Raw genomic sequence first — 15,406 nt, forward strand, 5'->3', positions numbered from 1 at the left:
CATTTGGCCTAGGGGTTGAGCTGCCTAAAAAGTTAAGAGCCCTATATCCCTTGGTTCAACTCCTAGCAATGGTTCCCAATTACAGCTTCTTGTTAATGCAGAACCTGGAAGGGAAGGGGTGATGGCTCAATTAGCTGAGTCCCTGCCACCCATGTGGGAGACCCAAATTGTATTTCCCAGCTCCTGGCTTTGGCCCAGCCAAGCTCTGGCCACTGCAGGCATGTGAGGAGTAAAACAACAGACAAGAACACTCTCTCTTACATCCTCTTTCTTGTTCTCTCTCTCTCTCTCTCTCTCCCTGACTCTGTCTGTATTTCTGCCTCTTGCCAAAAAAAAGTCTTTAAATGACTATTCACTTGAAATGTAAATGGGAACATTCAGTAAAATTAAAAGTGGGGTTTGACATACATATGAATCTTCCAGACTCTCAGGGCTTCTAGAACACATCTAGAAATAAAGTAGCTAGAAAATTCTCTCCGGTTTCAAAGAAGCTACTCTGACCCGCTGATGAATGACCCAAGAAGGTAAGAGAAGAGAGGAGAACGTGCTGTCCTGTGTGCCTGGCTGCTCTGCACTGAGGAGGAAGCATTCGCGCTGACCAGCTGTGTCCAGGGGATGGCCGGGCTTTCCTCACAAGACCTGAGAAGCCATGGAGAACGGAGTAGACAGACAAGAGTAAACATTCAAGAGGAGGAAGTGAAGGGGTGGGGCAGGGTGGTCACAGGGATACTGAGCAGCAGGCACTCAATACAGAACTTCATGAAAAATATCCTAAGAAGCTCTCTTCAAAAAGCCAGCCACACCTCACTGCAAGAGGGAATGAAAAGCAGGAACAGGGAAACCTGACTGTGCCTAGGTGAGAGCGCACACAAGCCCTATGCATAAAAGTGAGGGAGCAGAACTCTGCGCAGCTACCAGTTTGGCAATCAGCTGTGCCTGAACTCCGCCGGTTACGTGCAGAGGCTGCTGAGGCTGTGAAAGGAAGGGCTAGAAGACCAAAGCTGGGCCTCCCCGGCTGAGCCACGTACAGTCTGATCATTCTGTAATCAAACCCACTGTCAGTGGGGCACTACAACCTCACAACCAGCTTTTATAAGCTCTTGTTCTACAAAATAAAAGAGCCAAGGGTCACCAACCTGCTGGCGGGTTTTCAACGTGAAAAACAGGCGCTAACACAAATGTAAGGGGGAGCTGGAGGTGGCAGAGACAATGCAAAAACCAAAGAAAAAGTCAAACCCAAGATTCTTTAGGGAAGTTGGAAATCTCACAGAAACAACAATAAAATGTAACAGAGAAAAACGTAACAGGGAAAAAAAAAACTAAGAAAAGTAGATTTGGATGTAAGAATTCCAGTATGCAAACAATAAAACTGCAAGAAAAAAGAGAAAAATTAAGAAAAAAGTCATCAATGAAATAATAGTGCTAAAATGTATTCCTCCAAACTGAAGAATGTCAAAGCCCAGGTAGACAGAGCCCAAAGTACCCAGTGAAAAGCAGCAGCATCTGCCACATCATGGTCTTTCAGGACATAACAATACAAAGGTGAACATAAAAGCTGTCCCTGGAAGATAACAAGCCACATACAAGAGGAACTGAGGCAGATAGGGCCAGGCTTTTGAACAGTCACACTGAATCTTAGAAGTCAGTGGAATGAAGTCTTCAAAAGTCTCAGTAGAAATAAGTCTATAACCAATCAAAAATAGTAGTTAAATAAAAAAGTAAAATAATGGTCAAACACACAAGACACAAGTACTTCAAAATTACCTCCATGTGCTCTTTCTTGGGAGCTACCTGACGATGAAAACCACCAAACTGAAGGAATAAACAACAAAGATACAACTCAGGGCCCCAGCAGCCACACTCCCACCCAAAAAGGAAGCCTAGGACTGCTCAGGAAGGGAGTGGTGAACAAAGTGCAGGGAACAGAGAGGAGCGGCCTCGGCTGTGGCAAGCAGAGAGGGGCAGTCTGAGGGGTGGGAGAACTGGAATGCGGACTTCACACATCTGACAATGGAAATAATAACTGCTTTCCATTCAGTTGCAGATCTAGAGAAGGACTAGTTAATATATTGGAAACTAAAGGAAACAAAATATTAGGCAATTATTAACTACAGGACAAAGTTAAAGTTACCAAAGAAACAATTATTTATATTACTCGAGACAGCAGTGAGTCATATGTACTGGTTTACACATTAGAATTGCTGAGGGTCCGGTGCTGTGGTACAGTGGGTTAAGCCTCTGCTGGGATCCCATATGGGCACTGGTTCAAGTTCTGGCTGCTCTACTTCTGATCCAGCTCTCTGCTGAGAGCCTGGAAAAGCAATGGAACATGGCCCAAGTGCTTAGGCCCCTGTACTAGAAATCCTGGAGGAAGCTCCTGGCTCAGCTCACTTGTTGCAGCCACTTGGGAAGTGAACCAGCAGATGGAAGACCTATCTCTCTCTCCCTCTCTCTGTCTGTAACTCTACCTCTTAACTATTAACTCAAAAAAAAAAAAAAAAAAATACTGTGGGTTCAATGTTCTTATCTGAAAATCTGAAATCTGAAATGTTCTAAAATATGAAATGTGTTTAGCACCAAATGTCACAAGTCTGATGGCTCAATGTACACACTGTTTTGTGCACAAATTTAAAATACTGCAGAAAATTATCTTCAGTCAATGTGTATAAGGTATATGAAACACAAACAAATTGTGTTTTGACTTGGTATCATCCCCAAGATATCTCATGATGATATGTAAATGTGAGGGTACTTCAACAAGTTCATGAAAAATTAAATTAAAAATTAAGTTTGGGGCCAGCGCTGTGGCGCAGTGGGTTAACGCCCTGGCCTGAAGCACTGACATCCCATATGGGCACCAGTTCAAGACCCGGCTGCTCCACTTCCGATCCAGCTCTCTGCTATGGCCTGGGATAGCAGCAGAAAATGGCCCAAGTCCTTGGGCCCCTGCACCCACGTGGGAGACCTGGAGGAAGCTTCTGGCTTTAGATCAGCGCAGCTCCGGCCCGGCCGTTGCGGCCAATTGGGGAGTGAACCATCGGATGGAAGACCTCTCTCTCTCTCTCTCTCTCTGCCTCTCCTCTCTCTGTGTAACTCTGACTTTCAAATAAATAAATAAATCTTTAAAAAAAATAAGTTTGCCTCAGTGCAAAAAATTCTGAAATCCATGAGCATGAGTATTCCAAATCCAAAAAAAGGAAATTCAAAACACCTCTATTCTCAAGCACTGTAGATAAAGGAAATTCAGCCTGCAATAAATAGCATATCCAGGGGTACAGTACATAACTAGAAAGATATTCGATAAACTTATTTGGGGACTTTCTGATATTTGTTAGACATATGACTCTGAGAAAGAAAATCATAAAAATATTCCAACTAATATTTAAAAAAAGTGTTCTTCACCACCAGAAGAAATAAAACAATGAACTTTGTCTTGGAACTCATTAAGAGAGAAATTTTCCAAAAAAACAAATGGAAGCAACCAAAAACTGCTGAACCATCCAAAACTATGGAGTTATGAGCTAAAGTATACATGGGGGATGAATCATCAAGAGAAATGTACAGTTGCATACGCAGACATAAAGGAAACAAAAGGGTCACACACAGCGTGTCACATTTCCTTCCAAATCTGCACGGTAGTTAGAATGTCAATAAAATGACTCTAAGAAAAATTTACTGATGAGAAAACATTCGAATGGCTATAAAAACACATGTAGGATACCTAAAACTGGAACAAAATAAGATTCTGAGGAAGGGCAATAATACACATCTACATATCAACCTGAAAGGGACAATACAAATTAGCCTAAGAACAGTTCTCAGAACTCAGAACCTTGGGATGCTGAATTAGTGCAGAAAAGAGCAGGAAGTGTGGATCCGCCTAAGTGAAACTATTTTGAAACTATTTCACGTGAAACATTTTTTACTAAAAAATAAATGGCCATTCTCTTTGGAAATGGAATAAACAGGGCCTTTTTCACTCAGGGTCTCTAAATAGAAATTAATAAAGCTGCAGCTGATTTCACTACTATGGAAAGAACATTTAAAATGTAGTCCCACCAACCCCACGGCCACAAATCCCAACTGGCAGCTGACGAGCTAGCTCTGCGATCTGTGATCGTGAGACAGTTATTTCCGGCTCCTGGGCTTCAGTTTCCTCATCTATAAGATGGCATTGCACAGGATTACCACAGGATTAAATGAGTTTAAGACTGTAAAGAGCTTACACTAGAGCTCCACACACAAATGTTAAATACGTATTTTTCAATACAAAATAGACTTAAGTATATACTGGAATCTGCTGAGCGAAAGCTTCAGCATGAGCCCCCTTGGAAAGATATCCTAAATTGGTAAATTCTACTAAGGTTTATATGATAGATAACGTTTTTTGTTGTGCTTTGTAATTAATTAATTAATTAATTTGAAAGGCAGAATTACAGAGGGAGGTGGGGAGAGGGGGTTGGGAGAGAGGAGGAAAGGTGGAGAAGGGGGGAGAGAGAGAGATGTATCTTCCCTTTGCTGGTTCACTCCCCAAATGGCTCCAATGGCCAGGGCTGGGCGAGGCCTAAGCTAGGAGCTTCTTCTGGGTTTCCTATGTGGGTGCAGGGGCCCATGCACTTGGGCCATCTTCTACTTTACCAGGCCATAGCAGAGAGTTGGATTGGGCGTAGAGCAACTTGGACTTGAACCGGTGTCCATATGGGATGCTTTCCCAGGCGCTTTAGCAGGGAGCTAGATTGGAAACAGGGCAGCCAGGGCTTGAACCAGATATGGGATGGAGGTGTCTCAGGTAAGGCCTTTACCAGCTACACCAGAACACCAGCCTTGATATGCCTTTCTTATTTGGCAATCATGAGTGAAGTTTGTTTCAATAATTATGAATTCATTCAATCAAAAACAGTTGAAGGCAACCAATCTTCTGGGTGCTTTCTAATCTATAGAGAAGATAGTGTCTCCTAAACTTACATCTTCTCCCTCTTACCAAATAACTTTTTTTCTTAGTTTTTTATTTATTTGAAAGAGTTACAGAGAGAAGGGGAGAGACCGAGAGAGGAGGAGACGGAGAGAAAAATCTTCCATCCACTGGTTCACTTCTCAAATAGGCACAGTAGCCGGGTCTGGGCCAGGCCTAAGCCAGGAGCTAGAAGCTTCATCTGGGTCTCCCTTGGGGGTGCTGGGGCTCAAGGACTTGGGCCATCGTCACTGCTTTCCCAGGCACATTAGCAGGTAGCTGGGTCAGAGGCAGAACAACCATGTCTCACTCAAACCAGCACCCATATGGGATGCTGCAGTTGCAGGCAGAGGCTTAACCTGCTTTGCTACACTGTCAGCCTCATCAAATAACTTCTTAAAATTATTCAATAGGCAGCACTGTGGTGCAGTGGGTTAAAGCCCTGGCCATATGGGTGCCGGTTCTAGTCCCGGCTGCTCCTCTTCCAATCCAGCTCTCTGCTGTGGCCTAGGATAGCAGTAGAGGATGGCTCAAGTCCTTGGAACCCTGCACCCACATGGGAGACACAGAAGAAGCTCCTGGCTCCTGGCTTTGGATCAGCACAGCTCCGGCTGTTGCGGCCATCTGGGGAGTGAACCAGCGGATGGAAGACCTCTCTCTCTGCCTCTACCTCTCTCTGTAACTCTGTCTTTCAAATAAATAAAATAAATCTAAAATAACTAAAATAAAAATATTATGCTATAACCATGTCAGTTAACTTGATAAAATGTTTTTTGTTACAACTCTGAAAGACATATGCTGCATTATATTTTCTTTTATATCTAAAGGCAAAACCAAAGAGCTGACAGTCACCCCTAATAAGCTCTTCTCACATCATTTATTCAAATTACACAAAAACTCAACGTTAACAGGTTCCATCCACACCTCAGAGCTTCCATACAGCTTTTTTGTCCTCGAGTCATAATCTTGACAGCCTAGGATTGCTAGATATCTAAGGAAAGCTTCTAACAGGGAAGGTGGAGATGAAAGATATTAGAGGAGCAAGCCAAGACGCTGAACTTATTCAAGGAGAAAAAAAAGAAACCATTAAAATCCTCAGAAAGAAAATATACTGAAATGCATGAAATAAGACAAAACTTTAAAAAATGAATGATTAGGCAACAAATCTCAGAAATTCAAAGTATGAAAACAAAAGTGAAAACAGTAGTAGAGGGTTTGGAAAATTAAGACTGATAAAATTTAAAATGTAAAAAAAGCCAAAGAGATTAAAAAGAAACAACAAAAAAATGTGAAAACGAAAGCAGTGGGAAATGAACATCCAAATAATAAAAATTTTTAAAGAGAAAACAGAGAAAGACAAAGAAATCACTGAAGAAAATTTCTCAGAAATTAAAGGTATAAATTGTAAAAATGAAACAATCCACCAAATACCCAAGGTAACAGATGAAAGCAGATGTACACCATGACATATTGTTGTGAAATTTCAGGACTGGGGCTGGCACTGTGGCACAGTGGATTAAAGCCCTGGCCTAAGTGCCAGCATCCCATATGGGTGCCAGTTCTAGTCCAGGCTGCTCCTCTTCCAATCCAGCTCTCTGCTATAGCCTGGGAAAGCAGAAGATGGCCCAAGTCCTTGAGCCCTGCACCCGCGTGGGAGACCTGGAAGAAGCTCCTGGCTCCTGGCTTCAGATGGGCGCAGCTCCAGCCATTGCAACCATCTGGGGAGTGAACCAGCGGATGGAAGACCTCTCTCTCTGCCTCCACCTCTCTAACTCTGTCTTTTAAATAAATAAAATAAATCTTTAAAAAAAAAGAAAAAATTTCAGGATCACAGAAACAAAGAGAAGATTCTATAATCATCCACAGAGAGGAAGGAGAGGAAAGGGTACATAAAAGTTTAGGAATCCGAGTGACTTAGAAGCAAGTCAACAATAGTACAATGCTTTCAAACTTCTCAAGGACAATGTCACAAATCTAGAGCAAAACAAGCAATGAGGGTTCTCCACACTCTGGGCCAGCATCCCATGTGGGCACTGCTCTTCTTTCCATCCAGCTCTCTGCTATGGCCTGGGAAGGCAGTGGAAGATGGCCCAAGCATTTGGGCCCCTACACCTTCATGGGAGGCCCAGAGGAAGCTTCTGGTTCCTGGCTTCGGATTAGCCCAGCTCCAGCCATTGAGGCCATTTGGGGAATGAACCAGCAGATAGAAGCTGTCTCTCTCTCTCACTGTATGTAACTCTACCTCTCAAGTAAATAAATAGCATCTTTAAAAAAAAAATGAGATATAAAGACAAAATAAAAACATTTTCAAATATGCAAAGTTTCATAAACATCTGCCTCCCATATATCCACTCTCAACAACTGCTAGAAGATGCTCTGTCAAAGTGAGAAAATAGCCAATTAAGAGGAATAAACAAGACACGGCACAGAAGGTCCAACAGGAAGCCAAGGAGCAAATCCAAATGGAACAGTGAAAGAAACCACCAAGACGGCAGATGCAGGCAGAAATCCAGAAGGCAGACCGTCCCACCAGGTGCCAACTTGTGCCCAAGACAACATGCAGAGGAGCCTGGACGAAACACAGATTCTTGTGTTTGTCTTATTTTTGCTCCTCCACGCCTTACTACTACTATCAGCTAAAGACACTCATTCCGTGCACAGAAGTTGTTCTCCGCTGAGGTACTCCTGAGAGCCAGGGTACAGTGTGACTTCAGACACGGTGGTGCCTTCCCCTGACAGCATTCCTGCAGGACACGCAGTCCCTGGGCCACTCTACATTTCTGCCAGATGTCCTCACTGACTGCATTACATTTAGCCCAGGACCGACTCACGATCCTGTTCACTGATGTCCTAACAAGTGGAGCTGCTGTTTAAACCCTGCATGTGATTTCTCAGGCCAAGCCACAGACAAGGCTTTGCTGGCAGGCCACAGAGGAAGCTGCCCTTCCCAATGCCAAAGCTGGTGCACACCCAATGCTGGCCATGCTTCACAGATCTGCACTCTCACCCTGCACTGTGACTCCTTGGTATCTAGCTGAGGCCTTGGGCAGGGTCCTCTTATGGACCTCAGCCTAGACTTCTTGGTGTCACTTTCCCCTCTGCCTCAGATCCCAGGTTTCTGTGTGTCTGTCTCTCTTAGTTGCCAACCCCAGTTACTAGGTTCTAGTAACCAAATCTGACCTTGAAACTGAAAGGAAGCCAAAGGTGAAGGACAGCATGACACAGAGAGAGCAGGCCTCCTGGGTTACGGGAGATTTCACATTCTCACGTAGGGTTTTCAGCAGGCCCACATACTTTGGTTTCACGATTCTGCTTCCACAGACCCCTGGAACCCAGTATTGCACTCACTCTTTCATTCAAGCTAGTCAGAGTATTTTTGGTGTGCTACTTCCAAAAGAGAAAGAAACACACCCTATTTACAAAATTCATTATATTTGTACACCTTCTTTATATCAGTGGAATTTATAATAAACTGTATGTATGCATGTATTTTTTTCCAGAGCTGACTGTAAAACAAATACTGGAGCACCACTGACTAAGGGTAAATAATTAATATCTAAATATACCATCCAATATATTCTTCTTCAGCAATGCACAACAGCCTAGCTAGAGGTAACCCCAAACTCCAGAAAAATATTAAAATCAAACTAAACTGCAAAGAATAAAAGGTTTAGTATTACCTTCTTGTATCTGCCCTTGGGGTCTAACCACAAGAGTGGCTTGTATTTATCAATAAGAGAATTTCATTTCCATGGAATACATGAATTTTCCCCAAAAGAAACTTTAGGGGAAGTCCCTAACCACCTGACCACCTCTGCCTTGTGTTTCAACTTCCCAGCAGAACAGGCTTTCACATGCTGGATCTTAAGAACCAGCCTCCAGAAACAGTCTATGACTCAGAAACATTAGGGTATCTTAACAAAATAAATAACTGTATTCTATGAAATAAAATTACAGCTTTAAAAATAACAATAGATATTTTAAAGAAAGACTAAAATACTTAGGAGTCTAGAAAAAGAAGTCCACCATGAGTAGGCGATGTCTACAGAAGCACATCGCACTTCATCCCAGCACAGTGTGGCAGCCCGCCCCTTCCCACGGGGCTGTTTTCTATTTTCTATCCAACTTTCCATTTCTGGAAGGGACTGGCATGCCTGACTTCTGAAAATTTATCGTATTTAAAGACAAGCATACTTTGGGGTTTTAAAATGTCATAATTCTAACCTGCTAGATAAATCGCAGCTTCTATTTTACAATCTATAACATAATTTATTAAAAAAAAAAAATCCAAGCAAAAATCTAGACAGCCTTCTCTTTAACCCATCCTTCAAGAAGTCTACAGCTTTATCCCACTCACAAAATTAGAAGGGTGACTAAACTAACCATCAAGGAAGATATCATTAAGAACAAACTAGTAATTTGATACTGCTAAAAAAAAAAACTTGATGTCAAAAACAGTTCAGGCCGGTGCCTCGGCTCACTAGGCTAATCCTCCGCCTGTGGCGCCGGTACCCCAGGTTCTAGTCCTGGTCAGGGCGCCAGATTCTGTGCCGGTTGCTCCTCTTCCAGTCCAGCTCTCTGCTGCGGCCCGGGAGTGCAGTGGAAGATGGCCCAAGTGCTTGGGCCCTGCACTTGCATGGGAGACCAGGAGGAAGCACTTGTCTCCTTGGCTTCGGATCGGCACAGTGCGCCAGCCTTAGTGGCCATTTGGGGGGTGAACCAACAGAAGACAGACCGTTCTCTCTGTCTCTCTCTCTCACTATCTAACTCTGCCTGTCAAAAAAAAAAAAAAGTTAAAAAAAAAACAGTTCAAAATGTAATGGAAAGGGGCTGGAACTATGACACAGCAGGTTAAAGTCTCAACCTGCAGCGCTGGCATCTCATATGGGTGCCGGTTCGAGTCCCAACTGCTCCACTTCGGATCCAATTCCCAGCTAATGCACTTGGGAAAGCAGTAGAAGATGGCTCAAGTCCTTGGGCCCCTGTACCCATGTGGGAGACCTTGAGGAAGCTGCTGACTCTAGCTTTGGATCGGCTCAACTCCAGCCATTGCAGCCATTTGGGGAGTGAACAAGAAGATAGAAGAGCTCGCTCTCTCTCTCTCTCTCTCTCTCTCTCTCTGTAATTCTGTCTTTCAAATAAATAAAATAAATCTTAAAAAAATTTAATGGAGGGGCCGGTGCTGTGGCGCAGCAGGTTAACACCCTGGCACAAAGCACTGGCATCCCATATGGGCGCCAGTTCGAGACCCCGCTGCTCCACTTCCGATCCAGCTCTCTGCTATGGCCTGGGAAAGCAGTGGAAGATGGCCCAAGTCCTTGGGCCCCTACAACCTCGTGGGAGACTTGGAGGAAGCTCCTGGCTCCTGGCTTCGGACCAGTGCAGCTCCGGCCGTTGTGGCCATCTGGGGAGTAAACCATCAGATGGAAGACCTCTCTCTCTCTCTGTCTCTCTCTCTCTCTGCTTCTCCTCTTTCTGTGTAACTCTGACTTCCAAATAAATAAATAAATCTTTAAAAAAATGTAATGGAAAAAAATGGGCCTAAGTGGCAAGAGACTTTGTTCAGCACAGCATCACTGGAATCAGCAGTAGAGTGCAAGTTACACATCTGTCCCCAGGGAGCATGGAAGAATCAAGGCCTCCTGAAAGTACACGTGGTTCCAGGATGCACAACAAGGCCCGGCCATGCACTCTTCAGCAATGTCCCCATCATTAACAATGCATGACTACGGAACTCCTAAAATATTTGTAAGTTCCAAAGTGATATGATTTTTTAAAATTTTCATTTATTTATTTATTTTACTGGTTGAAGGGCTGGGTGATAAACACAGTCAGACAGACAGAGTTGTTACTCTCCATATGCCCACAACAGTCAAGGCTGAGCCATGCCAAAGCCAGGAGCTCAACCTGGGTCTCTCACATGGTTGGCAGGGACCCAAGCGCTCGGGCTATAATCAATGCTTTTGTGTCCTAATGAGCTGACTGGTGACTAGTAGTCCTTAGGTAGACTCTGGATGTGGCTGCTCACAGAAAAGACCAAGGCAGGATTAAATTGTTCAGCCTCCCCCACCCCCCCAACTTCAAGAAGGGGAAAGGAGCTAAAGGCTAACTTGACCACCACAGGCCGACGATTTAACCAACTGTACTTACAAAACAAACTATCTGGAAAAAAAGAAAAGGATCCAGAGAACTTCTGGAGAGCTGAACACAGGGAGGGTCATGGAGGGTGAGGCACGCAGTGCAGGCATGGAGGCTGATGTCTTCCCACACACCTTATCCTACACATCTCTTCTTATGTATCATTCGCAATATCTTTTATAATAATCCAGTAAATGCAACCATCTACCTGAGTTCTGTGAACCACTTGAAAACTAACTCAACCGGCAGGCGCCTTGGCTCACTTGGCTAATCCTCTGCCTGCAGCACCGGCACCCTGGGTTCTAGTCCCGGTCGGGGCGCTGGATTCTGTCCCGGTTGCCCCTCTTCCAGTCCAGCTCTCTGCTGTGGCCCGGGAGTGCAGTGGAGGATGGCCCAAGTGCTTGGGCCCTGCACCCCATGGGAGGCCAGGAGGAAGCGCTTGGCTCCTGGCTTCAGATCGGCGCAGCAAGCCAGCATAGCATTTGGGGGTGAAGCAATGGAAAAAGGAAGACCTTTCTCTCTCTCTCTCACTGTCTAACTCTGCCTGTCAAAAAAAAAGAAAGAAAGAAAATTAACTGAACCTCAGAAGAGGGTTACAGAAACGCCAGCATATGCCAGCAGGAAGTACAGGTAAAACAACCTGAGACTTGTGACTGGCACTGGAAGCGGGGGTAGCGGGAGTCTAAGCCCTCAATTTCTGGATCTGACACAGTTTTCAGATAGACAGTGGCAGAACTGAAACGAATCAGAAGACAGCCAGCTGGGGTGTGGTGCAGAGCTGACTGGCTGGTCGCTGCAGGGATCCGCTTCGCAGTGCTCAGCGGTCACAGAAGTCCTGTGTGGCGACCGCGTTGAGCAGAGAGCACCAGCAAAAATCAAGTGTGTTCTTCCTTACGACCCTTTGGATCAGGTTAGAGAGATGGATCAGGGTGAAGAAAAAGCCCATAAACAGCAAAAGGGGAGCTGGAAAAATGGGAATACGTGCTGCTATCACAGACCACTGCTGGGTGCAAGGGTTGGACAACACCATAAGGGCCAGGTGGTCCACAAATCAGGGAAGAGGACAGATACAAAACAAGCTACAGCCCCTGATTCTGGGAGAAGAACCAGAGACAGCGATCTGGAAAGACCCAAACACTCTTGGGTATCAGTTGCTTCTTCGTGCCACCTTCCACAGTATCTATAAGCATTTTTATCCTACAACGACAGTAAGAATTAAGACTTTATACAACTCGGTACACACACATATGCACAACCAAGTCTAACATCTATCCTTATTAAGACTAGTGTATGTTGTTGTTTACATTTGTATTATTTCTTTTTCCATGTAAAAATAATGTTTGCGTTCAATCCACTAAACTGATTTTAAAAACTCCTAACAGGTTGCGTCCTGCAGTTTGACAAACTCTGTGATGGAGCAGTGTCCACTTGACTTTGCTGAAAGTGAAAGTCAAAGGCCCCGTGGCATCACAGCCCAACTTGAGTCTTGTCCCTCTACCGGTCCAATTTCTGATCTCCTTTACGAGCTCTGGAGCATGTCTCAAACCAGCCTAGCGTGAAGCCCACTCATCGTCCAGCCCTACCACTTCCCAGTCTTAATCCCCCACAACACCCCTCAGGCGTATTCCAGTTAACCACTGCTTCCCAGAATGCCCACCTTGCCCACCCCAAGGTGTCTTCTCTTCATTGATTTCCAATTATCCAGATCCCTCTGAACACCCAATGTCCAGCCAACGTGGCTCCTCCACGCAGAACAAATTTCTCCTGCCTGTGGAAGTCTGAGCACTTCATCTTCCTTACTGCTCTGGTTTGGATGTGGCTGTCCCCGCCATAACTCCTGTTGAAGCGTAAGCCCTCAATGAGGCAGTGGAGGCGGTAGGGTCACTAGGTGTCACTAGTGCTTTCATGAATGGGCTAATCTCTTTCTTGAGACTGGAGTAGAGCTCTGGAGACCAAACTGGGTCTTGGCAGTGAGCTGGGTCTCTCAGGACTGGACTAGTTACCTCCGGAGTGGGCTGCTATGAAACAAGGTTCCTCCTGCTGTCTTGATGTCTCCAACATGTACCCGCTCACTCTCTTGCACATTCCTACTGTGTGATACCATCCATCATCTTCAAACACAACACGGCAAGAGGTTCTTGCTAGATACAGCCACCAGATCACGACACTCCCCATCCTCCAGAACCATGAGCTAAATAAACCTCGTCTTTATAATGCATTTTCACAAAGCAACACAAAATGAACACAGACCCTCACTGTCTCTCTGTCTTGCATTTACACACACCCAGCCACCATCCCCACCTTCAGCCCTGACCCACTCTCGTGCTCTCATAGCCCAAACATACACTCCTTAAAAACAAGCTACTTCAACGTGTACTTTTATGTGTTGATTGAATGATTTAAATATGTATCTCCCCCCAAGGGGAAAAAACTGCCTTTCAGGGACCACTGGGGCTGAAGACTAGGAAAGTTCAGGTCAGAGCCCAGACCACTAAGAACCCCACAACCGAAAGCAGAACTTTGCATTCTCTTCAGCAGATATTGTCCCTTTGGTCTTTGAAACAATGGTTAGAACCGGCATTATAAGAAAACAAAATGAATGTGTACTTGAATTTTTTTTTCAATTAAAAAAGTAGCATAACTATTGATAAGCAATGCAGCAATTAATTCCTTGTTTCATACTTAACTTCTCTTACTTATAATCTAATCACCCAAATGTGAGAAAGGTAGCCCTAAGGTAGACGGTGAGCACTGAGTGCAGTGAACCTAGCCCACCAGGTTTCCCGCCCCGTGGCTTGTTACGGTACGGGCACACCAGCCTCCCTTCCTGATCACCACAGCTCCTTCAGTTCCTTCTGTCTGGATTCTAAAACAAAATTGCTCACATCTTCTCATAATTATGCATTTTCAGTCTCCCCAGTTAAATAATTCAAAGAACTTTCTTGAAATTTATCTTCTAACAGCTTACTCATTTGACAAATATTTATCAAGTAAATGCTATTCACTCAAACACTGAGCCAGCAGTTCAATAGATCTTTGAGCTACTAAACTGAAAATGCCACACTTCCAAAGCAAAGAAGATAATGGGAAAAGAGCAGATTCAAACTCATTATCCCAAGTCAAAACCATTTACATATGCTCATACTTCTGTAATACAAAGAATCAGTCAGCAGAAAAGAAAAAAATTCTAAAGTTACTCAGAAGGTAAAAGACTTCAAACACACATACCATGTGATAAGCTGTCAAAAGAGGGAACATAAAAATAAAAATCCTTAAAATCCTTTTAAAATTGTTCATCTTCTGATTTTAGGAATGCTACTCAACTATGAAGTAAATCAGATCCGATATTAAATATTTGTATAGAATAGTCATATTTCAACATTAGCAAAGTAAAAGCCATTAACATTAATTGGTGATATGTAGGATTTTCCCTTACATTTTACATAAAAAATATACATATATGGCAGACACTCAAAGGCCTGTGAATGCTTAAAATGTATCAAATATCTTCACAAGGTCCTGGTTAGGCCTCAACAACAATCTTAAATATGGTTGGTCATGTCAACAGTAAACTCATGCAAATATGAAAGAATTTTATAAATCAGATGTTTTAGAAATGATATTATAAAACTGAAGCATAAGCTTCAAGGTCATTAACTGTTACCTAATAACTAATCAACTCTTATTATTCTAATAAATCTTACAAACACCTACTAAAATATTCTTACCTTAAATATGTGCCATATATGAAGAATAATGCCATCATTAATCCATTTAAAATAAAAATAACAGCAACATAAAAGCAAGCAGGATCTCCCAATCCTTTAAAAATAAACAAAACATATGTTCTAACCATACATTACTTTACACATCTAGCAATTTACATTAAACTGTGCGTATTTTGAAAATGGCTGCCAGATACATGAAGTGATTGCCTTGGTTCCCATACCAACACACGACACTAGTGCAAGAGCCGTGAGAACAGGGCAGCAACTGCGGCGGTTTTAAAACAGGCTGCAAATTTGATGACACACCTCCTATCAAGCCAGGGGGCTGTGGCTTCTGTGAGTCTGGTAGAATATGTGACTGCCCCGACAGAGCATGACAGAGGCCACACTATGTACTCCTGAGGCTGTCGCACGAGGCCGTGCGCTGGATCAGCTTGGTGCTTCGAGCTGCCACAGGCAGTCTGACTACTCTGAGGCGCCCCACTACCACAAGTCCAAGCCACACGGAAAGGCCCTGGAGGAGCAGCCCAGTGACAGTCCAGGTGGAGCTCAGCTTTGCAGTCACGCTAGCCCGAGTTAAGCCCAGGCT

General features: G+C 43.9%; 1 protein-coding gene across 1 annotated transcript in view; it reads right to left on the bottom strand.

Moving 5' to 3' along the window:
- Window positions 1–15,406, bottom strand: part of DPY19L1 (dpy-19 like C-mannosyltransferase 1) — a 105,381-nt gene that overhangs the window by 66,180 nt on the left and 23,795 nt on the right. The window contains exon 6 of the mRNA XM_062179273.1: window positions 14,818–14,911. Within this exon, the coding sequence (XP_062035257.1) occupies window positions 14,818–14,911 (94 nt within the window). The remainder of the gene's footprint in view (window positions 1–14,817; window positions 14,912–15,406) is intronic.

Source organism: Lepus europaeus, chromosome 20 (genome assembly GCF_033115175.1).
Source record: "Lepus europaeus isolate LE1 chromosome 20, mLepTim1.pri, whole genome shotgun sequence".
Lineage (NCBI taxonomy): Eukaryota > Metazoa > Chordata > Mammalia > Lagomorpha > Leporidae > Lepus > Lepus europaeus.